General features: G+C 39.5%; 1 protein-coding gene across 1 annotated transcript in view; it reads left to right on the top strand.

Moving 5' to 3' along the window:
• col13a1 (collagen, type XIII, alpha 1) overlaps positions 1-27,056 on the top strand; it is a 121,159-nt gene that overhangs the window by 79,555 nt on the left and 14,548 nt on the right. Inside the window, exons 14-36 of the mRNA XM_008306797.1 lie at positions 2,328-2,390; positions 5,150-5,233; positions 6,848-6,889; positions 7,003-7,020; positions 7,977-8,021; positions 11,107-11,133; positions 12,355-12,399; positions 17,387-17,422; positions 17,511-17,564; positions 19,302-19,388; positions 19,515-19,541; positions 19,667-19,702; positions 19,823-19,879; positions 19,971-19,994; positions 20,083-20,136; positions 21,782-21,826; positions 22,018-22,152; positions 23,239-23,310; positions 23,494-23,535; positions 23,664-23,714; positions 24,488-24,514; positions 25,238-25,324; positions 26,732-26,767. Coding sequence (XP_008305019.1) covers positions 2,328-2,390; positions 5,150-5,233; positions 6,848-6,889; positions 7,003-7,020; positions 7,977-8,021; positions 11,107-11,133; positions 12,355-12,399; positions 17,387-17,422; positions 17,511-17,564; positions 19,302-19,388; positions 19,515-19,541; positions 19,667-19,702; positions 19,823-19,879; positions 19,971-19,994; positions 20,083-20,136; positions 21,782-21,826; positions 22,018-22,152; positions 23,239-23,310; positions 23,494-23,535; positions 23,664-23,714; positions 24,488-24,514; positions 25,238-25,324; positions 26,732-26,767 — 1,194 coding nt within the window. The remainder of the gene's footprint in view (positions 1-2,327; positions 2,391-5,149; positions 5,234-6,847; positions 6,890-7,002; positions 7,021-7,976; positions 8,022-11,106; positions 11,134-12,354; positions 12,400-17,386; positions 17,423-17,510; positions 17,565-19,301; positions 19,389-19,514; positions 19,542-19,666; positions 19,703-19,822; positions 19,880-19,970; positions 19,995-20,082; positions 20,137-21,781; positions 21,827-22,017; positions 22,153-23,238; positions 23,311-23,493; positions 23,536-23,663; positions 23,715-24,487; positions 24,515-25,237; positions 25,325-26,731; positions 26,768-27,056) is intronic.

The raw sequence follows: 27,056 nt of genomic DNA, 5'->3' as shown, positions 1-27,056 counted from the left end.
AACAAACCTACCAACCACTGTATCTTTCGTTATGTATGTTTAACTCATAAAGGCAGAGGAATGTTGAACTGACTTACTGAATGACAGGATATTTGTGTCTTGTAACTATTTCTTGACAAACCGTGGTGTGTTTCTGTTAAAAGATTGATTTCTCTCAAGTCACAAATTACTGTTTTACATTTCTCTTCTCATAAAAGATAAATTACAAGAACACATCAGGACACTGGAGGGTTTTTTAAATTATTATTATTATTTTAGTATAAGCAGAGTCAGCTCAGCTATTTTTCTCTGTTTTCAGTCTATGCCAAGCTTGGTTAGTCATATTCTGACTACAGCTCTTTACTTCAAATACCGACAGAGTTTGATATCCAGATGAACATCTCACACTCTGAAACAAAGAAAGGGAACCTTTTGACCTGTGCTTTAAAACCGGGATCTCAAGTCAGACCTAACAAGATGTCACTTTCTGTTTCGTTGGATCATGGCTCACTGCCATGATTACTAGCACTGACTTAAACAACCACTTCCCTGTTGTTTAGGGCCTCTTTGTGCAGGATCTTCCTCTGAAAACCCTGGCTGCCTTGCGCTCCAGTCAGGCTTTGATGTTAAAGGTTTGTGGGTGACTCCAACACCCTGATAGATAAATCCTCAGGGGTGTCACCAAGTCGTGCCGCAAAGAGAGCCAGTGCCATTGAGCAAAGGCACTCCTCAACCCTCTGCTCTCCACCCAAACAAATAAATGGATAAAGAAAAAATTCAATTTAACATATTTTGTTAGAAGGTCATCATGTTGCTACTTTGGTTCAGAAGTTTTCAAGTGACGTTTGCTGAAAAACATACACTTGAAACTTTGTACTCAGGGATGCCAATATTAAAATCAAATGACTGAACTGAATAAAAACATCTTTTTCGTTATGTGTGCACATGAGGTATGAAGAAATGTACTCAAAAAATAAATTAACAGATTTATCTTTGATTTTCAGCCACACATTGCCTGGCATCTTGATTTAAATGTTTTTCAATTTGTGAGCAATTCCACAAAGAATTTCTGGTAAAAAAAATAAGAATGAATAATAATTTTAATTAAAAAGAGAGAAAGGGTAGTATGAGGCTTCAGCTCGTTGCCTACCTTTGCTTTGCATAGGAGTAAACAACAACATAAAAAGATTCAATAGAGTCAAGTAAAATAGTTTTAAATAAGAATTGCAACTTTAAATCTTCACTTTATCATGCATAATGTTGACACAGACATAAGCACACATAGAAAAAGATGTTCTATTCTTCTTAATTATTTCCCTTTAATATTGGCACCTTTGACTTCTACACTGTTAAACCTGTTTCTATTTGTGGTGGATAGCTGGAAATGCTGAGGGATGTACCGACAGACTTGCCTACTTTTACTACTTTTATACCCCTACTTATAATCACTTGTAACATGCTGTATATATTTCCATAGAAAAGGCACATTTTGACTTTCAACTGATCTATTTAACAACTGTGTGACTGGTCACACAATAAAAACAAAGCATTTCATAAATTTAGAAATGTTCTAAATACACATGTTAAAGCAGTAAAGAGGGGCGGACACTTCTTTTGGGTTTAATGCATCTTTGCTGCATCATAATAATTGTGGAAATATGTACGCTAAGTAAAAAGTAGGCAAGTTGCATTCAGCTGTTCCTATTTGGTGTCAGTGGGAAAAATCAGCAGGAACTTACCTGTACTGGCCTCTCCTAAACTTGTATCTGATCGTGCTGGTCATCTCAACAGAAGCGGCGTATTGTACAGCCCTGTGTTGGACAGTTGGCCACAGTAAGTCTGGATGTGTACTGTAACTATACTGCTGCACTCTCTTTGTGGCAAGACTGGCCCACCTCTGCTCTGCCGCAATCTAGGGGCCTGAGTTACTGTTAATGGGGACATTGATGCATACAAATCCTGAGTAGGGGATGCTTGAGTTGCAAAAAATAGACTCCCAACAGCATCTAAGAAATTTGAATACTTTCACGTGTCTTTTAAAATAAAGAAGCATCACAGTACATCAACCATCCCCTTTGCCACTTCAGGCCCATAGTTTGCTGTGCTGGTGCCTCCTCGGTCTTTTCTTTCGTCAGCCTAGTTTCCTTTTTTCTCTCCTTTGACTTCCCATTTCCCTGCTTTTCACTCTCATGTTCTATTTCTCTTTTTCCTCCATACCCCTGCCCCCCCCCTTTTCCCCTCTTTCTCCTGGTTCTACCCTGTTTCCTTTCTCTGGCCTCCTGGTGACCTTTACCCTGTGACCTTTTTGCACTGCTGGCCACCTGTGCTTTGTGACTCCCCCCTGGCAGATGTTGCCCATCACCGTGCGCAACATGCCCTCAATAAGCCCTCTAATCCTAAAACGCCTCAAGGTACAATTCTCTCTGCTCCCTACTTGCCCTGCTCATTTCTGCCCACTGTGTGAATGCCAGCCGCCGTTATCCATTGCTCCAACCTACCCAACACCTATCCATCATCATGCTGCAATTGAGCAATGTTTGGCTGCTACTGCTTTTGTAATTTTAATCACATCAGAGGTAAAGGTGTTTTCTTTCAGCCATGCATTTCAGAAAATCAAACCAGATGCATTTTGTGCTGCATTGATCTTTAGACAACAAAAACAAATACAGGTAATGTAGGTTTAGAAGAATACATTTCCATTGAAGGCCCCCTTACTCCGCTGATAAATCACAAAATTTAAGGAAAAGTCAAGAATTTACAACTCTAGCAACCTCTTACAGTCATCGCCTGTGGCTATGGCAAATAAACTAGACAACTAAAACACTTGGTGTCGGTCAGCGTTAGGGAAAGGTCCTGGTTACAATAAAATGAAGAGAGGGAAACATGAATTGCTGAACACTCCAACCTCCATAGCGTTACTTGTTAAGTTGCTCCATGAAGGGCACATTACTTCATGTATGCCATCAAAGGTTGGCACTGCATCACCAGTTTTAACAAATCCTATGGAGACTTAGTTTTGTAGGTGCACATGGATATGAGTCACAGAACACACTCAATAGTTGTCAACAAATGATATAGTAATGATAGTAATAAAAAAAATAGAGCAAAAAATGTATCCAAATATGTGGAATACAGAATTCAAATTGCTAGAATAAGATTCTAAATAAATGAATACAATGAAACCATGAATACACTCACTAAAACACATACATCTTGCCATTGAGCTGCTCATATCATATCACAACTCCTTTACTGTATTTAATGAGTCATTCAAAAAAGCATTTGATGTCTTTAAAGCAATTACTGTCCATGGTTTTCTACAACACTGGACAAAGCTCTCAAATGATGCAGAAAGTGGTCTGCATTTAAGTAGCTGCTATACATTAGTTCATATAATTTATGTTCTGTCATGAATGTGGTTAAATTGTGCAGAACAGCACATTTTATTAACGGCTATTGGCAGCTCCCATATCAGTCTGTGTTTAAATCCTGAGAAAACTCTGACACGTCCAGACTGATAAATAATATCTGGACACGTTTGCAGTGCAGTATAGATAAACAATGAAGGGTTAGGGTTAAAAGAAGAAAAAAAAGATTTATTGCCGATGGATATGTTTTCCATTGTCTTGGAATAGAAGCTTGGCTGGTCTCTCTGGTCTTGTGCTACTGTACAAGTACTCCTCCAGTTACACAGTGATTGCTGACTGAAGTATGGCCAGCACTTTGTTTTAGGAACCTCTCTAAGTTAGACCACATGTGCAAATCAATCAAGCACAATGCATTAAATGTATGTTCAAACTTGTTGCCCTCCATGGTAATGGATGTTTCCATGTGTAGGCATATTTTTAGTGAAATATTGACCTTTTGCAATAGAATAATAATAAAAAAAAAACAACGTAGGAATTATTTTAGAATAAAAAAACTAATGAGCCGATTCAGAGCATGTAGCAGACAGATTCATTTCAGTCAGTATATTAATTTGCTCCATATCTTGTGCCTAATTTCCTTTATTTAATATTGTTTGGTCTTGGCTTTGGTGTTAAACAATCGCCATGGTTATGGTTATTAGTGAGCAGTCTTCAAAATAGCCACACACAGATCTTTTGCATACTTTAAAGAAGTTACAAGAGAGATCAATGTCAAAATTTTACCCAATGCAAGTTTAAAGCTAAATTTGAAAGCAGTATACTTTTGACCACAAAAATGTGGATAAATTAAAGACACTAGATCATTAGTGTTTATGTTTAGCTTGTCAAAAGTAAAAAATAAATAAAAAATGTACATCAGTGTCACTTATTTCCTACTGCCTTGCTCTTTAAACAGAGGTAGCCACTGAGCAGAACAGCATTGTAACCACGGCAAATATAAATGTTTCTAATCTGAAGGTGTAGCACTAGCTTTCCATGGCTTTACTAGTCATTTTAAGCTAATGGAATTTACTCAGATGTCATGTGACCAAAATTTGGTACCCCAACAGGGGAAATCATGAGCCTGTCTCAGTTCAAAGATGGCCTCTGCCATCACTGAATGTTCTTCTTGAATCTTTTAATGCTCAAACTCTCCTCAGTGTTGTGAACAGTTTCCAGGAACTGGGTATACCCAAGGTGCTCTGGGTACTTTGTGGAGAAGGCTTTAAAATCACTGGATAACCAGAGAATGATCCAGGACACCATTCTTAGTCGTCTCCTTGAACAAAATACTGGTTTCACAACCACATGGTCTATGCTGGCACCCTGGGTCAGGGCCAAATCCTGAGGTCACAACAACCAGGACAGGGTCAAAGTTGTGAAACGAAGCACTGAGATCATGTTTTGGGTTCTTATTTTTTAACCCTGTACTTACTAAGACACTGTCACAAAGGTCCTTGATCATGTCCTGACACCTGAGCAAGTTCCATTCCAGTGGGTCATGGTATATGTTGAAAGCCCTAGAAAAGCTAGTAAGAAACCTTGAGGTTAGAATATTTTATCAGAGACTTGCTCTCCGAAGTTCAAAAATGAACCTTTGTGCTGAAGCATTATAACCGCTTGCCTTGCTCCCCAGCTAACTTTTCTCTGCAACAACCCCCGTCCCTGCTGCATTTCTTGCCGTGTAGTATGAGGTTGTAATCGCATGGCCAGTGTGGCAGGGCTCACTCCAGCATGGCAGGTTGTAACTTGTGGTCTTTCAGCAGGGCGAGCCTGGAGCACAAGGACCCCCAGGACCACCTGGACCACCAGGGGCCCCAGGACTGGATGGAACCAGTGGCCCACCGGTGAGTCCCAGCCTGAGTTTACCCTGATGTTTGAATTCTACCTATATCCTGGTTAGATTGCCATCTGTTTTGGGTTTTTTTGTTAGTTTTTAGATATATTTTTAAGTTCCTGTAGCTGTATAATGCTTTGTTCACAGAAGTTGATAATTTTTATGGTGTAATATGGAGCAGATATAGTTCGTAAATTGGTTTCAACCAAATATGTAGGCGCTAGTGCACCACTGCTCACATGACAGCTATGGTGCTGCTACTGTTATTGTTTCAAAACCCTGAGCGAAGAACCCACCAATAACCAACCCAGCAGTGCGGTCAGACCCTCGATGCTAAATGTTAATACTGTACAGTACTTTTACAAATGTTGTTAAAATGAGATGCCCTGTGATGTCATGCATCACCATATTAGCAGCATTGTCCTTCCAAGGACCAGTGTCTATAGATACTCAGAAGATATTCTCATCCAGTCATCAGGCGATAATGATTTGCCATTGAATGTATCCCAGACATTAATATGTACTCTAGTTACAAGATAAACAACATTATGTACTTTATCTGTGAGCAACCAGAATCATTTTTCTCATCTATGTGCAGTACTCTACATATAAGAAGATTTGAAACAACACAGAGTGTGTCTCACTCTAATCAGGTGTCCACTGCTTATTCTTTCCCCAAATGAGTTGTCGTGTAAATTTAAAGTGTTTTCATTCCAATTATGGAGCCTCAAAAGAGTCCTGTAGATGTTATTTTTCGTCACTACCTTCCAGAGCCAGGAGTGGGTAATTTGCACCTGCTACCTTCCTTGGATGTGGTAGCCAGAAATCTGAACTTCCTGTGTAAATAATGTGAAAGGTGCATTAGTAAAACAGGAGAGTAATGATCAGCAAACAAAGGGAATGGATATGCATAGGTGCTTTCTTTGGTCAGTGACACACACTTTCCTAAATGATGGCATCTCGAAATACTTTTTCTATCATGTTCTGGACTTTGCTTCCTTCCTGTGAATTATGACAGATTCCTGCCATGTGGGATAATTCAAATGACCACTTTTTATGTTGTGAAAAGAGCTCACTTCAACATCCAAATCAAAATAGTTTGGCTTGTTGGTTAATAGGAAAGGGACAAATAAAGAAAACACATAGTTGTGTCATGGCAGTCACAATCTGTTGAACCTGAATTTAAATTAAAAGTTTAACCCTGACAGAGCCAATGCTACAATGACACTGAAGTCTTGATTTGTCCAATGACATACCCTTGATATAAGATTCAAACAGGGGTCTTTCCCCACTTCTACCAATATTAAGGCTCCATTAGCTTTTTATTTAAAAAAAAAAAAAAAAGTAAAAAAAAAAGCATAGCAAGGATAACAAATCTAATCATGGATGGGAAATGCTTTGTTTATGGACACCAATAAAATCTGGACATGCTGCTATATGTGCCTTAAATGTTGTTATTTTCTTTGTTGCAGTTGCATAAGTTACTCTAATGGGGAAGGAATTTATTGTCGTGCTTTCATTACTTCGACAAAATGCATTATTTGCATATTTAAATAGCACCATGGAACTAGTATTTTAAACAGATTTTAGATTCCGTGAAACAATGTTTTCTCTTTTCATACAGGGCAAACCCGGGGAGCCAGGGAAACCAGGAAAAGACCCAAGAGTAAGCACTGGTTCAGCGACTCCTCCACTTTCATTGTTCCAGAACTATTTCAATCAGTGAAAGTTGTCTGGGGCGGCATTAACTTTTTTGTTGTTTCTACATTGTTTTTGCAGCTTATACCAGGATTAAAGGTAAACACATTTCTTTACTTGTCCAAGCAACAACATCAAAATGCTGAAAAAAAATGATTAGCATCCCTCTGGCTTCTCTTGATGACTTTACAGTCATTACAGAAAAACGCGCTCAGGCCCAAATAAAACAAGTCACATGGATCAAGTCTAGATGTTTTCACCAGGCCTCTGTGCAGCTGCTTTGAAGTTCAAACAACCTCATCTACAAAACAGAAATACTAGACATCTCTGTGTTTCCTTTCGAGCAGATCTCCACGTGATGCAGAACTTGTCATGGGTTATTTAATGGAGGAATGTAGATAGTGAGGTCAGAGAAATGAGTCCTGTAAATACCTCTCACTGTGGAAAACAAGCTGAATCTCACAGCAGGAGGTGGTTCGTACAGTTAAAGGATTAAGCATAAGGAGTATTAGCTGAGCAGTTCTATCAGAAATGCATCAAAGTGGAAAACACGCCCTCATATTAAGCCTCAACTTTCAAAAACAAGCATTTGTTACACTGGCTGGACAAAGCAGGTGTGCCAGGAGTAAAGCTGAAGTCCATTCTGTGTGTCTCCTTCTGAAGAATATTATCAGTAGAAAACAGAAAATGATTATATTGCTTAGGACATGTGAAATTCACCACAGAACCTGCTGTACACATTGTCTAACGAACAACTTCCCCAGTAATAGTGGACGTAGTGTTGCATAGATTAATGCTGAAGCACAAGGAAGCAGTATTTCATTCGTTGCTGTTTTGCTTTGGCTCAAAAGCATACAGTAGCTTTTTTGTGGTTTACCAGTCTGTCAGCTGGTAGTTTAGAAAACAAAGTAGTACTTGTAGGTTCCACAAGAGAAGCTAGTTTCAACAAATCATTTTCTGCTTTGCTTGTATCGTGACCATTCATCATCTGTTTGCTGCTAATCAGCGTTCTGTGAATCAGCGTTGATTCATATTTTTATTTTCTCCACCTACAGGGTGACCGAGGGGATGCAGGCCCACAAGGTCCTGAAGGCCCAAAGGTATTTCACTTTCTACCATTTTCAAGTTAACTGAAGTGTTTTGTGTTTCAGTCGGCAGCTCAGGAGAAAACATTAGCATTAGACTCCAAAGGGTGACGCAAAATTCTTTAAATCTGTCTGAACCCCTAAAGCCCTCGTCTCTTTTTGGAAATGTTCACTTGAGAAAAATTCCCAAATTCAGCCCGTAACCGTTTCATAGCTGTAAGGCCAAAATGAACAACCTTGGCATCTATGGATCAGAGACATTAGGGAGAATTTTGAAATGTGTCTTTGCCTTCATCTCTAGATCACATGGAGATTTTGAAAAGCACTGTAAAGAGAGAATTTTTTTCTTACGCAGATCAAAACTGAATTGGGGTGTACAGCCACAACATTAAAAATACCCGCCTAATATTATGTAGCTCTCCGTGGTGCATCCAAAACAGCTCCGACCTGGACTCCAGATCCACAGACCTCTGAAGGTGTCTTGTGGTATCAGGCACCAAGATGTTAGCAGCAGATTTTTTAAGTACTTTAAATTGTGAGGTGGTTTTTAAATGGATCTGACTTCTTTTAACAGAACATCCCACAGATGCTTGATTGAATTTAGATCTGGGGAATTTTGAGGTCTAGTCAACACCTTGACATTGCTGCCAGCTTTCCATCTTCCAATAGTGTGTCCTGCTTCCCTTTTTCCATCAGTTAAATGAACGCATACGTCTGTCCACCTGGCAAAAAAAAAGAAAACATGACTCATCTGACCAGGCCACCTTCTTCCATTGCTTCATGGTGCCGTTTTGATGCTCACATGTCCACTGCAGGTGCTTCTGACAGTGAACAGCGTATGGGGCTGTGGTGACACTTCTGTGGAGCTGTAGTAACTGTTTTGACCATAAGATCGCACTTTTACTCCCACGTGTATTAGTGAGCCCATGACCCTGGAGCTCTGATGACCTGTTCATGACATCGTACCTATTTTCAATAATCTTTGCAAACAAAATGTGGCAAAGAATGAATATACATCACATGGATCCTTGCTGAACTATGAGCTGTGCCACAGTCAAATTAAGACGTTACTATTACCATGGTACTCACAAGCAGGTCTTTCTCTTTGTTTTGTCGAACAAACAAACTACTATAGACTCAGCAGACAAACAGTATTTTAGCACAGTGGATTTGTCTTTTTCTCTCAGAGGCATCATCTGGCCCTTCCCAGCAAGCATCACTTTGTTTTTGTTAATATTCAGTTGTAAAAGCAGCACATTAAAGGAAGCTTTGGGAAGTAGTTGCGATATGATATTAAATAAATAAATAAAAAATCTAGGCCCTGACCTCACAAAATGATGCAGGAAGCATCTGCTGCCACATTTATGGTTCTGACATTTATTCAATGGAAAGTGTGTGCTGGCTTATTGTATAATATCGTCCTTAGAACTGAGTCATCAAGGATGAGCACAGCACGCACACACACACACCGACAACATGTATAGCACACACACACACACACAAAGTTGTGTTTCCATCATTTTAGAGAACATTATATTGATTTACATGAACTTCCTAGACACTTACCTCCGACCACAACTACTACGTCTCTGACTGCAACTCTTCCCCGAACCTTAAATTATACTCAGATTCCCGCTAATATTAAATCAGGTCTGATGATTTACTATAAAGGAACTTGTTTGTGTTCAAAATGCAGGTCCCCACAACGTGACTGTGTAAACAGATTTATGTCTGCACAGCATGAGTAATACAAGCGCACACACACACACACACACACACACACACACACACACACATAGGCGCTCACACACAAACATGCACACACACTGCATGGCTGGCAGCTTAAAAGTTCTAACCTTGTCTTTGAAGCTGTGTGCCGGGGACATGTGAGCTATGAGCACGACACTCACCTCATACTCGTTCGTCTCGACTTTTGCCGTTGCTTAATAGACTCTCTCTAGAGGATACATGCACACGAACGCACACATATGTTTTGCAGCTAACTGAAGCCATTATATGGCATTGTATTTACATAGATGGCAAAAATGTGAACAGAGAGGGGAAAATACAAAGCAGGATAAATGAAAATACTATAATAATGATAAAGATTAGAGTAATGTTGAAAAGTAAACAAGTCTGTCCGTGATAGGTCAGAGAGAGGGTTTTCTTAGGTAGGAACCGTCTTACGATGCTCAAATTTTGGTAGAAGAAAAAGGAAGTTACCTGAATGATATGAAGAGACCTGAGTGTACATGGTCTTGAGCTGGCATTAAGCTACTTTAAAGCTCTGTTGACCACTGACTGTTTGCACACCACTGGTTCACATAGACATGAACAAGGGGAAATCGTATTTGTGCTCTGAGCGTGATCTGTGCTCAGAATGATGAAAATGTTTAGGGTGACAACAGAGTTTAAATACAATGTTGCTACCAACTGTGTCTGTGTAACACAATCTGGCAAAACCACAGTGGTTCCTCTGTGGTTCCTCTGTGGTTCTGTTATAACAGGAGTGACTCCTTTTGTGCTACACAGTTACTTTCATTATTGTTTTTTTCTAAATAAAAAAATGAGATAAGTTAAAAACCTTTATTAATCCCACAGGGAGGGAATTTGCAGTAAAAGTAAATTAGCGGTACTTTAAAGAATCCACCAAGGATTTTAGTATGATAGCACGTTCAAAGCTGATGCTTGCTAGAATGCACTGCAGGCTGTGTTTGGATTCATGTAATTTATGAAAAGGTCAGAGTGAAAATGTAGTTTCCTTTTAAAGTTTATACTGCTGCTTTCCTGAAGCTGACTGCTGGAACAACCTGTTTGTTGTGACCTTCTGCACTGATTATTGCTGTTTAAAACCCAGCTGTTCCATCCTACTTCGTTTTTTAATGAAATCAGTCTGAAATGCTGTTTCTATTTTCTGCCGTGAGATTTACAAGTGCCAACGTCACTAAGAGGACAGAGAAACGGTCTTTGCAGGCGCTATCTGGCTTTTTTTTGGACACGTTGCAATTTACAGTGCTTACTGAAGACCGTGTGCTCCATCTAGTGGACTTCTGTGAATGTTGTCAGTAATTACAGTATTTTTCTGTGCTTTGCTTCACAGGGAGATAAAGGAGACCAAGGAATACAGGTGAGGTTTTTTTTTACTCATTCATTTTTTTGAATTGTCAAAAAATATTGAAAGCAGTCGCAAATAAAGGATGATGCCAATTTTTTATGTTATAGGGACATAGACGAGAAGTCTTGTGACAATATAATCTTTATTCAACAGGCATGTACTAGATTTTTGTTGGATTAGCAGATGGAGTTTATTCACTTCCTACAGAGATGTCTTTATTCGTCAGTTTGTTTTGTTAAGTTATTCTATTTAAAAATTAAAATGTATCTATTCTATGGTTAACACATGCCAGACATACTTACAAAGAGCCATGTATCATCTATCAGCTTTTAAACCTTGCATTTTTTTAACAAATTTTCAGTCCAATCTGATTTAAGTGATAGTACAAAAGTATTTTCTGAACACATAAGAGTACTTAATCTGTAGTTTATCTGCAAGATTCAATATCACCGACAGCAGATTTGTAATACATGTTTTTTTGTTTCAAAAAAAAGAGCAAATTGAATTGAAAAATGGAAATTTGGAAGTTTGACAGTACAGAGTTCACTTACTAGCTGTTCCAGAGCTGCCATGAACACACTCTGACATCTGATTTGAAGGTTGTGTGATGTGGTCTATACCTTGAGAAAAAGTCAAAATGTCAAACTGTTTGTTAGAGAAATACACGTTGCTTTAGTTTTACACACATGCAGATACAATGAGATCATCAAGAAACTTGCACTGCTTGTATCCGTATTAACAAGTATGTCAACTATTTGGCATGTCTAGAAGATGTTAGTGTCTCATTGTTTACGGTTTGCTCATTTAGAATTTAAGTGCAAACTTAATTATGACCTGGGTTTGGGAGTTTTTCTTTATAGTTTAATAGAAAGACACATTTCACAAACCCAAACCATATGACAGCTGGAATAAACTTTGGGCCTCCAGTTTTAACAAAGGTCAACATTGAAGGACCTCACTTGCTCTGTCTGCACGAGATCTCTACCACTACTGGCTACTGTGTAATTCTTTTCCAAGGCAACCACTAGCTGCTTTTGTCCAGGGACCAGCATGATAGAGAGCCTCTAATGTCATCTCTGAAGATTTAGATCTCCTCCTGTTAGGTCTCTGTCAAGAAAGAGCACACCCTTCTTCCCCAGAGTTTTTTGCTCGTCTTTTGATTTTCCCCTGGTTGAAAGGGTGTGTCTGCTTTTACTGCCCTACCGCTTCTGAACTGATGTCTCCACTCTGTAGGGAGATGAAGGAAAGAGGGGTGTCCCAGGAGAAAGTGGAGAGAAGGTAGAGTGAAAGCTAAGCACAGAGTTGTGCGTGTGGCATGTTGAGGTTTATTTATGCATGGCAAGATCCCAGATGTTGCTGCTGGAGTCTGGATGATTGAAACTTGGTTTAAATTTATCTCTTAGTGGAACGGCACTTTAAATCTTTTCGGTGAGGACCTGCTGTTGGCCTTTGAACACAGAAATAATCTGGAACCGTGCATAAATTTAAATACACCGTGAGGACGTGGAGTAACACTGTAATGGTTTGGTGGTGCAATCAATATTATCTAATTACTGAGGGACTATGTCTAGGAATAATGAACTCTGAGCACCTGTTGTTTTTTATTGAGCTATGGATGTGCGTCAAGAGTCTGTTTCTGGCCCTATTTATATTCTAAATGCTACCATTGGGCCCTCTAATTTATTGGAGTAATGAACCTTGTAATTTGCTCGGCTACCACCAGTTCTTACCATATTAAAAAAACAACACATCACATGCTACATGAAATGGCAGCCATCTTTGTTGTAATAATGTAACAAACAACCACTCTTGATAAAATTTAGGGACTATAGCTTCCAATGGGTGATTAACGAACAACAGAGACAACTGATGTGCCGAACAATTATTAAATGTTTGCAGCGACTTTATTATTATTATTTAATCAGGCTTAGATTGTTGTTTAAACCCTGTCAGTCAATCTCTCTGCCACAATAACAGTGCCCCTGCCTCTAAATCAATTAGTGAACCTATTTCTCTAATTTCCATACTCCTTCTGATGGACTCCAGCACTTTAGGAGTCCCAGCTGACCTGGACTTAAAGCTTCTCTTTGGCAGAAGCATGGCAGCAGAAGTTGCAGCCATACGTATGCATGTTTTCTCCATTAAGTATTTCTGACTGATGAGGGAAAGAGGAAGAAAAAGTCAAAGCAGAAAAAAAACTTGCATATCCCTGGGTATCCACAGGAAACAGCAATCTTAAAAGACTTTTAATAATAAAAAGAGAGCGATTTTGCAGGCTAATCCTTCGATGTTAAAGGATGGCCGCCTGAGGAGTTGAGGCTTCAACTCAGGGGAAATCTGTTCTATATATAATCACAGAGAGCTGACTGCTAGTGCCTTATGCCAGAGTGAAATACTGCAAAGCGGGCCAGGTAGAGGTTTTGTGGTATACCCAATAACCATTAATATCTCCATGGTGTTGACCACAAATGATGGCTTCTCTAGACTTCACCTCTTTGCTTCCAAAACTCCCAGCAGGCAAAAGACACATGTCTAGCCATTAAGGAAACAGACACAACTACTACCTCAAAACTTTATTCCGTCTGTCACTGTGCTTCAGTGCTTCATTACTTTGCTTTCGGATGATCTAAGAGCTGTCTTTAAAAGCAGCTTTAACTTTACTTTGCCGGTAGAGGTGGGAGCCATAACAGACATCGACAATGGAAGTGGATTTAGTGACAGACCAAAGCGTTTGTCAACAGTTGCACTTGTTTGACTGATTAAAAAAAGCATCTCTGCCTTGTTTCACTGCAAATGAGCAACTATGAGGATTTTCATCATCATCAGATTTTCACCTGGATGAAATGTTGTGAACAGAGGGAAAGAAAACAATTAGGTTCTCCATTCACCCACCTTTTCGGATTAGCCAAATACCTATATGCAACAAACAGAAATCCAGTGTCACTGTTGATGTACAGCCAAGAGTACAGAGGATTAAATGCAGACACCCAGGCAGAGGAACAACGTCAGAAAAAGCGAAGGCAAGAAGGGAGGATGCAAACTGGAACAAGATGTAAACACACTGGGATTGTGTGCATGGATATTAACTAATGTAGGAAACCAGACGCTCATAGAGCAGGGGTCTCGAACTCCGGTCCTCAAGGGCCGCAATCCTGCAAGTTTGAGATGTTTCCTTCTTCCAACACACCTGATTCAAATGATCAGGATCGTTATCAGGCTTCTGCAGAGCTTGATGATCGGAGTTTGAGACCCCTGTCATAGAGGGTAATTGAACTAACTTAAGCCATTTTATCAAGTAGTTTTGTGGTTGAACTAGACCGCACATTGTACCTCACATAGCTTTACGTTGTGGCCTGTTATTGTAGTTTGCCTGATCAGAAATCTGGCCCCATAATTCTAACACTACTCATGTACACAGTTACTCATGTCTAGCTGTTGGTGCTGAGAAATAGTGAGCAGTATTGATTAATTAACTTCGATCACAGTTGTTCTTGGACACATACTGTTTGTTATGGTTTGACATCTGATGAGCTTCTCAATAGCAGTTTGGCATTGATTCATTTTACCATCATTAATTTCAGTGACATACACAACCTCACTTCTATATTACCTATAATAATTCGTATCGGTGACACTTGCTGACTGATGTAGAACATTATGGGGTGTATTGCACACCTTAGTGTACACATGGACACAGCACTTGTACTTCATCATTACAGAAGCTGGCAGTGAGTAGATGTGTTTTAATGTCTTGTCTCTAGAGTGTGACCAAATGATTTGGCTGCAGCACAAATAGATTTGAAATAAGTGATCCTGCTACATCACTGGAGGATGATTAGTCCCGTTAAGTGTGAGGGTGACTGCCTGTTTCAAACCCACTAAGAAGTTCAAGTTCTGCTGGTGATTTGGATTGTGCAGCTGTGGCCCTGCTGTTTTGGTTTTGTTTTGGGAGGTTTTTTTTGCAGGGGATTATCAATTTCATTACAGTGTTTGTTGCCCTGTTCCACCAAAACAATTCCAATTGTCACTATGATGGGGAAAGACTACAGTCACATTTTTCACTTTGTATAAAAAAATATCTAAAATTGTGGCTTAAACATTATGTGTTGTACTCATCATTAGTGAAACAATGGCTCAAAGGAAATATACTGTAATATCTGAGAATGTATGTAAAGACATTACAGAAGTGTCAGATTATTGGAGACGATTTGATTTCAGTTTGTCTTCGCTCAGTGAGTCCAATGGGTGAATAGGACTTTGACAAAATGTCCAGATTATCAGTATGCCTAAGAGCAGTAGTAGAAGTTGTCGTAATAATATCAATTTGCTGCTGTTTGCAGCAGTAAGATTAGAAGTATTGTCAGCAATAACAACATTCCAGTAACAGTTTGACCGATTGTCCTTGGGATTTAACTTGTGTTTATTTTGGGGTTAGTGTTGAGGTACAGAGAGGGACAGATGGTGCGCAGCCACCCTTCCCAGCCTCCTCTTTCCCTGACAGCTTTAAATAAGGCTGAAGTATGAATGCACTGACTATAGACAGGATGAGGTTGATGAAATGTGTATTTCATCACAAAATAGATTGATTGTGTACTTTATAAAGCAGGTTGATCTAAGTAGGAAGAGAAATGAATAGTATTTTGGTCATATTAATTTGTTTCTTGTCATGAGATGTTACTCATGGAATAAAGATGAGGACAAGGTCGACTTGGCTCGGCATTAGCTAGTCATTTATTTATCATACATGACAGCAGCATAAACACCACGTTGAACCTGAGCGCACCTCTATAACGTCATAACTCCAACTACGGTGGCCTGTAGTAACGTTTCACCACATTTCTGTTGGAGGTCATTCTGTATGCCCATTGACAGCTACAGCCTGCTCTTTAAAAATCCTGCAGCTGTCGCTGTAAATTTTAGCTCTAATTCATGAGTTGATTGACAATAATTGTTTATTGATGGGAAATATGCTTGTTGGTGGTTTAGTTTATATGTATACGTGTATCCGTGATGTGTACTGAAAACAGAAACTGACAGTTTGTGCACAGTAATGGTCATAGTTTAACAGGTCAAAGCCGTGTGATAATGTGAATAATCCATTACAGTTAATGATCTCTGATGCATTCTGTGCCCAGGAAATAGTCACGGCCTTTACACAGACAAAAGTTCTCACCTTCTTCTGACAAGTCGGCTTCTTAATATCACCAAACTAAACCAATGCCAAACTACTCTTGAACCCTGTTGCGTATGCACTTGGTGGCCTAAAGGGCACAAAACGCAATGCTAAAAAAATGTCAGCAAATGATTAAAACATCCTGACACTGGAACCAGGAACACCGGTGACATGTATTTAAAGGCTAGTCAACAGAACTTAAATCCAGAATAGAAAATATTTGCTATTTACGTTTTTTAAAATAATTCCTGCATCATCTGTTTCTGTTTTGGATGATGCTAGTTCACAGTCCTCTGAGACAACCTTTGCAATCAACTTGTCATCCAGTTTACAACCATGGGCAATTGTAACAAAGCATCCTCAGACACAGAGTTGACAACATACATATTCCACTGGGGCAAACGTGGTTGTAGAGACTCCCTGTACAAGCCAGCTATGTCTGTGCTTGATGTTGTCACAGCTGTGACTGCACATCATCTTCCAAGAATCTTCTTCCTAAGAACACAGTTGGCCTAATTTCTATTACTGACAGCCAGTTGCACTGGGTTGTGGTGGGCACATGACAGAAGTTAACCAGTCATAGTTTTTCGTTTCATCTTATACTTTTACATGAGGGTTGCACGGCTGCTCGGTGGTTTGCACCACTGCCCCACAGCTAGAGGGTCCCTGGTTCACATCCTGGCCTGGGATCTTTCTGCAGTGATTTTGCGTCTCGGTTGTTTTCTGTCTCTCTTTGCTGCTTTGTGTCTTTTTGCTGCTGTTTTGCATTTCGTTGTGGTCATTGTGCATAATGGTTATTTTCTGTACCTTTGCAGTGTTGTCATATCTTTTGGGGCTGTTTTGTGTCTCTTTGTAGTCACTGTGCATTTCTTTATGGTGGTTTTAGCAGTTACTTGGTGTACGAGCCCCCTGAACTCTTGGGCCTTTGGCCAAACATGTCTGTTGAGTAAACCATTCGTGTCAGTGCATGAATATCTGCTTTCTAACGTGTTTGTATGCATTTCTTTTAATCTTGAAGGAAAAACATTTTACAGTGTATCAACTTTCTTATCTATCTATATTTTAACTTTTTCACTATCACGGTCATTGTAGGGAGAGCCAGGTTTCCGGGGGGCTCCTGGGATAAAGGTAAAGTCACTCTTAAACAGTGTGTCTGGCAGTGGTTGCATACCCAGTGAGATCTGTAGGTCATAACTGTCTTTCTTCCACTGCGAAGGGCCAGGCTGGCGTCAATGGTAGCCCTGGAATCCCTGGCAAGAGGGGTTATAGGGTAGGCCTGGAATTGAATGAACATGCTGTCTGGTTGTGCTTCTGTCAGACATTGTTATTCCTCTCGTAACTGGATGTCTGTAAAGTCTATTAATCAGATCATTGTTTTGTGTTTGTTACTTCTCGAAGTACCAATGAAGTCACAAGTGTTTGGTTTTAGCTTTCTGCCCTGTTAGTTATGCTTTACTTCATGTTTGCTGAAGTGCTGTGTTCTTCATAAAGGATTTTATGATCACCCTTAACCACTGGTTCAAAATTGGACTGGCTAATTCTTGTCATAAAACCTTTTCATACCATACAGTATGTGATTTCTAACGACACTCATACATGCATTCTTTGATTCATTCTAAACTGAATCATACTGGATCAAAAAGAATGGATTGTCGGAGGCCATTCTTGGATGTGCTGTGATCTGAACTGGTTTAGAACAGATGATTTTAACTTCTTGTTGACTAGCTTTTTTTTTTTTTTTTCTGGAGTTGCTCACATTCTCCATTAGTGGAAAGAATTTGCTCGGTTGTCTGAGAGATAAAATAACATTCCATCTTTTTGCACAGAGCAGGTTGGGGGGAGGCACCTGAGGCCTGTAGATGTTGAATGAATGTTGAGGCTTTCACCTTAACTAAAGACTAGGATAGACACAGCGATCACCAGAAGGATCCCACTGGGTCCCCATCATGGTACATGACTGGTCTGTCAGAACAGCTCGCCAGAATCTCTAATCTCTAATATCTTACCACAACACCACTAGTGTACGACATTGCAATAGCATCACATGTGACCACTGCGGGGAACACTGCCACAGTGAAACAGTAAGGAACCTGCTGAAAAGAGTGGACACTGATAGCAGACACAATTACCTGTCCTAACTGAAAATCAGAACCACTTACAGCATTTCATGGAAGAGGCCAACAGTCTTCCAAGCTGGACTTTGTGGACAAATGAAGAAGGATCAAGGCAGACATTCACATCTAATGCCAAAGACGTTTGTGTTATTGTCATATGTAACCACCTGACCAAAGCTCCATACAAAGGGTGCGTCATGACAGCATAGCTATCTCTGTGACAACTGAGCAAAATTATTTCACTGGTGAAGACCATGTGATGCAGACAGAAGCTCTGGAAAGGTAACTGGCAAGCAAACAAAGTTAGGATCTGTTTGATCAAATTGTTCTTTCCGTGGTCAAAACGTTTTTTCAGTGACCATCTCACCTCATTAAATTCTGTCATCTGTTTGATGTTCACTTCTTGTTAATGCATGTACATTAAACATCAATGTGCCTTCTGTGTGAATCATTGTTGCTTCAGTTAAGTGTGTGAACTACCTCAAGATACGTGGAGGTTGTTATTGATTTGCTACCTATAGTGTATGAGACTTCAAAATGAATATTCTTGCATTGAACGGCTTTTATTTGTTAACATCTGCAAAGTCAAAGCTCAAAGTAAAAGTTGATTTCTTTGCATAGTTCTTTCATTCATTGGATAATTAATTACTGCTCTCAGTAAATACTCAACTCCTATTTTTCTTCATTCATTTGTCAGTCCTTTATCTAGAATATTTACTATACATATGAGGAATACTGAGTCACTGGCAACATCAGTATCCACTACATTAAACGCAAAAGTAACACAGTGCTAATCAAAAATCTACATTTTTCAGTCAAAACCTGTTTGTTACTGTCTGGTTAATACTAATTTGTGTACCCTCAGTTAAGACTTATTTGTCTATTTATTGCAGGGAGACAAGGGAGAGCCGAGCATTACAGCCCAGGCAATTAAAGGAGAGCCAGGTTCACCAGGACTGCCAGGCCAAATAGGACCCAAGGTGAAAAGAATTAGTTTTGTTGGTCAAAAGATGCCTCCTTAGACAGCAGTGCCTCCTCATATACTAATTAAAACTTCTGCAGAATCCAGTGCTCAGTGAAGTTACCATTTAACATTGTTTTTCTAGGGTGACAAAGGTGACCAGGGCGACAAGGTGAGACAAAACTGAATTATGAAAGGACTTAAAATGAGCATTTCATGAAAAGATGACTTTCCAAATACAAATATAAATTGAGGAGATTTTTAGACAATTTTGACTGACTTTGATTTAACCTCTAGGGAGAAGTAGGCACTGAAGGCCCAGCTGGACCAAGAGTAAGTCTTTCCTGGCAGTTTGATGACACCATGTTGCAAATATCAGCATATGGTGCAAGTTAAGTCTAGTTTTTAAAATGCTGTCCATGCATTTTACAAATGGTCTCTTTTGCCTTATAGGGTCCTCCAGGCCCAACTGGGGAGCCAGGAAAGGCTGAAATTCAGAACAATGAAAATGTATGTACTTTGAATTAGTTGAAATTTCATTAGACGCTGAATGAGTTAAAACTAAAATAATGGCGTATTAACAAAAGATTTTAATTCACAGGATATCCGCAACATACCCCTGATGGTAAGTATATTCAAGAGTTTATGACAACAACTGCAAATACATTGCCTCTATTACTTTCAATTAATAACATGATCATGTCTCTTCCCAGGGTCCCCCTGGATTACCTGGACCTCCAGGGCCCTCTGGACTCCCTGGTACCAAGGTAGGAGAAATTTTAGACTGAAAATTGACATGTGGTATTCCCACACTGTTTTATTACACACCAGAATTTACATGTGAGCTATAATAAGCCAGATTAACCTGTTAGTTGGCCGTTAAACATTTGCTTTTGAGCCCCTGTTCCTTGTACTGGATTGCTTGTACCCCAGGTTTTTATTTCTGTCTTTTTTGTGATTATTTGATCAGATACCAGATTTGATCCAAGGATTACATAGTAATGCAGGGCCCACCATGGGTCTAACTGTACTTCAGTGGTGTAGCTTCTCTATGGCCGCAATCAGACAAACTTCAAGTCTACAAAAAAAATATCCATTTAGATGAGGTCTGTTGGGCAGCACAACAGCCTCATGTTTAAAAAAAAACAAACAAAATAATAAACATTAAAGCTGCAAGCATTGTTGGTCTGGTCCTTGCCATACGATTGTCGGCCTTTGCATATGTCGAGGTTTGGCAGAAACGCACTCTGGGCAGATCGGAGCACGCTGAGATCAGTTACGAAGCATATCCCGATATATGCCATTTTATGGCATTTTGGCAAAGTTCATTTTGACGCCGTCAGCCTTTTGTGGAGCGTTTTAATAACTTTTAATCACCACATCCTGTAGTCTGTGTTGGCAAAATTTCAGATGTCTACGACATAACCCTTAGGAACTTTTGAAAATGACTGAAAAACTGTGAAAATGCGCAAAATGGAATTTTCTCAAAATCCCGTGCTCCACCATTTCCACGCCATCAGACTTTTGCAGAGTGTTTTAATATATTTTAATCACCATGTCCTGTCGTTTGTGCTAGCCAAATTTCAGGTGTATACGACGTACCCCCTAGGAGGAGAGAGATTTTGAAAACGGCCGAAAATGAGTGAAATGTAGCCCCAATGGGATTCTGTTGAAATTTTCTAGGGGGCGCTGTTCAGCCATTTTGCATTTTAGAGCTTGGCTCCAGTCAATTTTTTTGTGCGACTTAACCTCCTATGAAATGTTGTAGCTGTAGGCCAAATGTGTTTCCGACAGGACTCGGTTGAAATTTTCAAAGGGGCGCTGTGGAGCCATTGACATGCCCAAATCCCTTAAAATATCACATTTTTCACCAGTCCTGATGTGCGGGCCTCAAAAGTGCATTTGTTTTCGGGGAACAGAAAAGTATAATAATCACAGCAGTTTCAATAGGGTCCTTGCACTGTTAGTGCTCAAATCCTAATAATATGCCGGTTCATCAGGCTAAAGGGACCTGGACCTTACTCAACAACAACACTATGCAGCATCATCAAGCAAGGCGCTGCGTTGGTCAATCAAATATATGGAATGTTTGTATTTCTATTGTTTATTTTGCAATATTTGCACCAAAAGATAAAAATGCTGTCTGTGTATATAAAACCCAGTGCCATCTGAGAGGGCTTTGAATTCATGGGTCTGTTACTCAAATCTTTTGTTTCATATTTCATGCATACCTGGCCACCAATCCTGTTTCACTCAGGGTTGACTTAGATCTCAGCAATTAATGACAAATGTGCAGTTAATCAAATTACTTCAAACCAAGAGACACACAGTAAATTGCAGGTTCCTGAGGGTCTTGGACCCTCTGGCAGTTGCATTTAATTACTTGGTAACCCAACCCTGGTGTGTTCTCAGGGTGAAGTTGGTCTACCAGGTCCACCAGGACTGGATGGAGAGAAGGTAATGCTTTGTTACCAGTACTACATATTATTAACCTGGCAAATTAATGTATAATTGTGAGAGTCTACTCAGGGTGAAAGTGATGATTAAAGATCAAAATTTGATTTGATGTAAATATATGTTTATCTTAAAAAAGTTTATGTTGCTCATGTTTAACTAATTGAGGCAACTCTGATGTCATGCGTACTCAGGGACCCAGAGGAAAGCCTGGAGAGCCTGGTCCTGCAGGCCCAGCTGGTCCTGAAGGTCCCAGAGGAGAGGGTGGTGTCATGGGCTTCCCAGGACCCAAGGGAGACAAGGGAGACATGGGTCCATCTGGATCACCTGTGAGTGATTGTGTTAGCCACACACCACACCACATCACACCACCGCCTGGGGTTCCTCGACCAAAGCCTGAGTCCTACATCTGTTATTATTCAGAGGGAAGGCCTTGGTTTTTCCAGCTGCCCTCTTATTATCTAATTAGAGACACACCAGCTTGGAAGAGACCCCGGGAATGACACAGAGTATAACTTTTAATTCACTGTGGCATGGATCCCAAATGTGCCCCCATATAAAGAGCTCTGCTATTTGTAGCTGTGAAAGCCTTCAGTAAATGCTGCTAGTTTTGTATGTTTGTGTGTTTGACAGTCAGCTCTGACCTGTTAAAAAGACATTTGGTCTTGAATATACTTTCTTTTGTTTGGTTGTTTGTTTGCTTTTGAGGTAGGTTGGGCAGCATTGCATCCCTTTCTGCATAGCTAAGAAAATGCATAAATATATTTAAAAACAAACCAAAAAAAAGATTATATTGGCATATTATACTGGTTTTGTTACATTTGGATTTGAAATTTAAAAAAAATAAAATAAAAAACATAATTCAAGTCCCTCTGAAATTTCTAGGAGAATAAAGTATGGCAAGTAGTGCAAAATAGAAATACTTGAGTACGTACAAGTACCTCAGATTTCTATACATAAGTATAATACTTACTTAGTTTTCTCCACTAAGGCTAGAAGCACTCCAAATGTCATGTTTTAGCAGAACAGCTGCTGGGTGTGGGCTGTAATTGGATGCTGTTGAGGGGTTCTTCTTTCAAGACCACTTAATTCCCAACTGTCACCACTGGTTGTACAAGAATGACAAACCACTACCCCAGTCCTCAGAACCAGCATCAGACCGCTGACACTAAGCTACACACAGTCATAAAACAAAGTAGGCAAAATAGACATTTTTGAAAACCATGTTTAAAAAACAGCAGTCACCAGATTTTTAACAGGTCCAAAGTTTTGGTAATGAGTGCAGAGACTGGATAAAAACAGCACATTTTAGTTTGTCTTTTCTGTTTTGTTCAAGTAAAGATTACCTCTTCAGTCCCTGAATTCAAATGTTCTGCCATTATTATGATGTCTGTCTCCCCTTCCTTGTTCTGTAGGGTTTAGATGGCCCTACAGGTGAAAAAGGGGCCACAGGGTCCCCTGGCCCTATTGGATTACCTGGCACAATGGTACGCAATGGTGCCCCTCAGCCTGCATCTTTCTGGATGCAGTGTCTGGCCTTTCAAAGGGGTAACTTGGGGTGATTTTGTAATCACCCCAAGTGCTGTGTGAAGTTTTTCAGCCACTCAATAGTTTGTGTCATAACAAAATGTATCAACTCTGTGTGTCTGTGTCTTTGCCACATATTGCAGGGATCTAAAGGTGAACCTGGAGATGGAGGAAGGTCAGAAATGGTAAGGGTCATTCATAAAGTCACAGGTCTGATCCGTGCACTTTGTGCTAATTCAGACCACAGAACCTGTTGAATGACCATTATTTTCTGAACTGCAGATTTTTGCCTGTGTCGTGTGTCTGTTTTCAGATCTATGGTCCTCCAGGGCCCCCAGGACCTCCAGGACCAGTTGGCCCAGCAGTGAGTCAAATATGCCATTTGCCTTCTAAATCTAAAGACTAAAGACCCTGTTGTTTTCTATTACACTGTAATAGAGTTGAACCTTAACAGGTGCATTAGGAAAGTGTAAGAGCTGTAAATTAAGCAATTCTGCCCACACAGTTCTAAAGAGGTCTAATTTGGTGCAGACTCTCTAATGCAGAAATTAATGCAGTAATTTAATGTTTGCCTGCATTGAAAGGTGGCATTTAAAAGACTTTTAAAGGGAGGTAACTAAAACCATCAAAGACTCAGATAGAATGTAGGCATAATTTTCTGCACATTATTCAGTATTTATCTTAAGTAGAAGCACCATCAGTTTGATTACATTACATCTACCTCCCCACTACCTTTTCAAGTCATCCAATTTATGCAGAAAGACAACTTGTGGTTTCTTTAGGTCTTGGAAGTGTAGATATTATTTTAAGAAGAACAAAAACACAGTTGAAACCAGAAGTTTACATACATACACTGTATAAAAAGACTTTTTTTTCTCACTGTCACAAAATTATTCTGGCATTTAGCAAATAGAAATAATTTTGGTAGTCCTAACTGATCTAAAACAGGAAAAGTTTAGTCTATTTAATGTCAGACAGTGAGGGGGAAAAAAAGGTTACATGACTTCATATACAGTGTATGTAAACTTCTAGTTTAACTGTATATCCATAGTCACTGAATGTAAAAAAAAAATCATTCACTTGCAACAACAGTATAGTTTGTGTCAATAATCCCACTGTTTCCTGCTTTCCATCCAGGGATCTCAAGGACCCTCTGGGCCTAAGGTGAGATTTTATTTTCACAAAATACAGCGTCTCATTTTATTAAATTTGCCTCCAATTATATAGTATACATTAGACCTGGATACATCCTTATGCAATATCACTTAAATGTCAAATGATGCAAAATTTTAAATACATTTTTGATTGCATTATTTCTAAGTTGGAAAAAAATACTTTAAAAAACACTATATTGAATTATACTACCCACAGTGGTTCTCCTCCTAAAATTATTGTTGGCGACTGCTTGCTCATAATTTCAAGGTTAAAGGTATAGAAACGCAAATCCTTCAGCAAAGAGCAGCTGAAAAGAATTGTCTCTAGAAAAGGCGGAACATCTCTCTAAACTCTCTTTGGTATCCTAAATGCTGAGGCGGATTGTCTTTAAAAATGAAGTGGGACACACATAGTTTTGACAAAGACAGACATGAATGTCAGTCCTTTTATTGCATTCCATTATAACTGTGTTTTTTTAGACAGTAAATCTAAATTGTTAGTTTTTAATTTTGCATAAGAGTAAATACCTGACTGTTACAGCTTCTAATTGTAATGAAATTACTGTGGGGTGCACTCACTTCTGTTGTATACTGTATAAGTTAAGATAAGATAATTCTTTTTTGATCCCCATAAGGGAAATTTGAGATGTTGTTTTGATGTATGTTTTCTACATCACAGCTGTTCTATGAATGAAAGCGTAAGGATGAAATTTTATCTCACCCTCTCTCTCAGGGAGAACCAGGCATTGGCATCAGAGGAGAAAAGGGAGCGACAGGTCAGAAGGGCGACAAGGGAGACAGAGGCCATCTTGGACTCCCCGTAAGTACACTGGATGTCCTGTCTGTTCACAGTCACCTCCATTGGTGTGTCAGTATAGGAGCATTAGCATTATATTGTGTCATTCTTATTCAAAATTCTATTAAATTGAATTGGAATGCTTTTATTTGCTGTAAAATGGTGTCCATCACCTTGGGTTTCTATTCTTTGCTCCTGGTTTGCACACGCATTCAAAAATCATTTATCTACACATTATGCAGTTACTCTCAGGTCAACATCTTGTATTGACTATGCTTATGCATTCACAAGTTTGTCCTCTGGACTTTACTGAGCTGACTCGTTTGAATGTCACAAAGTGTGTACATGACAGCGACATGTTACATCACATGTTGCACGGTCACTTCACTTTGTATGCAATCATTGCTGTTATATATTGTGTTGTTGTTGGGTTGTTTTGGTTCATTTTTTTTAAATTATGGGCAAGAAAACCAACTGACTAGAGGTGAAAAGAGTTTCAATGCAGCTCAAAGAGAAAATTAATCATCGCTTTAGGAGCACATTCAGTATTTAGAAAAAAAAACTGCAAATACATGAAACAAGCAAATAACTAAGAAACACAAACATCATGAAACATTCTGCAGTACAAACAAAAAAACCTAATTGGTTTTAATCCTAAACACAAAATAAATTAAGGGATACTAAAAATTGTTGAATACTTTAACCACTTATCATTGATATTGGAAGATTACTTAACAGTGTTGACTTTTACTTTCTGGCTGCACTAACCTGATATCATAATGTTTTACACCAAATGTTTTAGTAATTACTAGTAAGTCTGTCGTTTTTTTAGTGTGCCCAGGAACACTGTATTGTGTTGTTAATTTGTTTCATATAACTTGCAGTGTTTCTGTATTTGCATGTGATTTCTGTATTGCTTTTGGTCACATCTCACAATTACCATCAGTGCATAGGGTCGGCTTGGTTTAACGGATAAAGATCATGAGATGAGAAGCTTCATAAAAAACATCAGATGCCAAATTCTTAGTCACAGGATAAGTCTAGTGATAATCCAAGTTTTTTTCTAACAGTTAGCAATCCTAGTAGTGTGACCTGATTGTATGCAGGCTGCATATAACAATACATACTTTGTAATGCAGTTGTATTGAAGTAAAAAGATAAAGTATGTGGTTTAGAACGCAGCCCTAATGTATGATAGTACTGTGAACAACAACATGGCTGTAGACTTGATGTCACTCACTTTACCTCCACCTCCACCACTTCCATCACCCTTCATTTGTCATCACCTGAATGTGTTGTTGAAGTCACTTGAGTCACAGCTTCACCCACCCCCACCCCACCACCACATCCCTATCCCAACCCCCTACCCCATCTTCCTCCCACCATCTCCCCCATCATCTCTGCTCTCTAACTTTGTACAACGCTATACAGGGGGCTCATGGGTTAGACGGCAGACCGGGTCCAGTGGTGAGTGGCGCAAGTCCCGTTCTGGTCCCCTCACCCTATTCCTCCTCTTTCTCCTCCTCTTCTTCCTCCTCCACCACCTCCTGCTACTGCTTGCTTGATGTCTACCATGTCTGCTTGTCATGTATGCTTGCTTTTTTGCTTCACATGCTTGTCCTATGTATGTTTTCCTTCTTTAAGAAGTCCTATCAAGGACAGGACTGTTCAGGATTGGGTTCTGAGGATACAATGGCATTGAGCTTCTACCTTCATATCAAATATGGCAACTCTTTAAATTATATGTGTGGCATAT

The sequence above is a fragment of the Stegastes partitus genome, unplaced genomic scaffold (assembly GCF_000690725.1).
Source record: "Stegastes partitus isolate 25-593 unplaced genomic scaffold, Stegastes_partitus-1.0.2 Scaffold47, whole genome shotgun sequence".
In the NCBI taxonomy this organism is placed as follows: domain Eukaryota; kingdom Metazoa; phylum Chordata; class Actinopteri; family Pomacentridae; genus Stegastes; species Stegastes partitus.
This window is presented reverse-complemented; position numbering and strand designations above follow the sequence as displayed.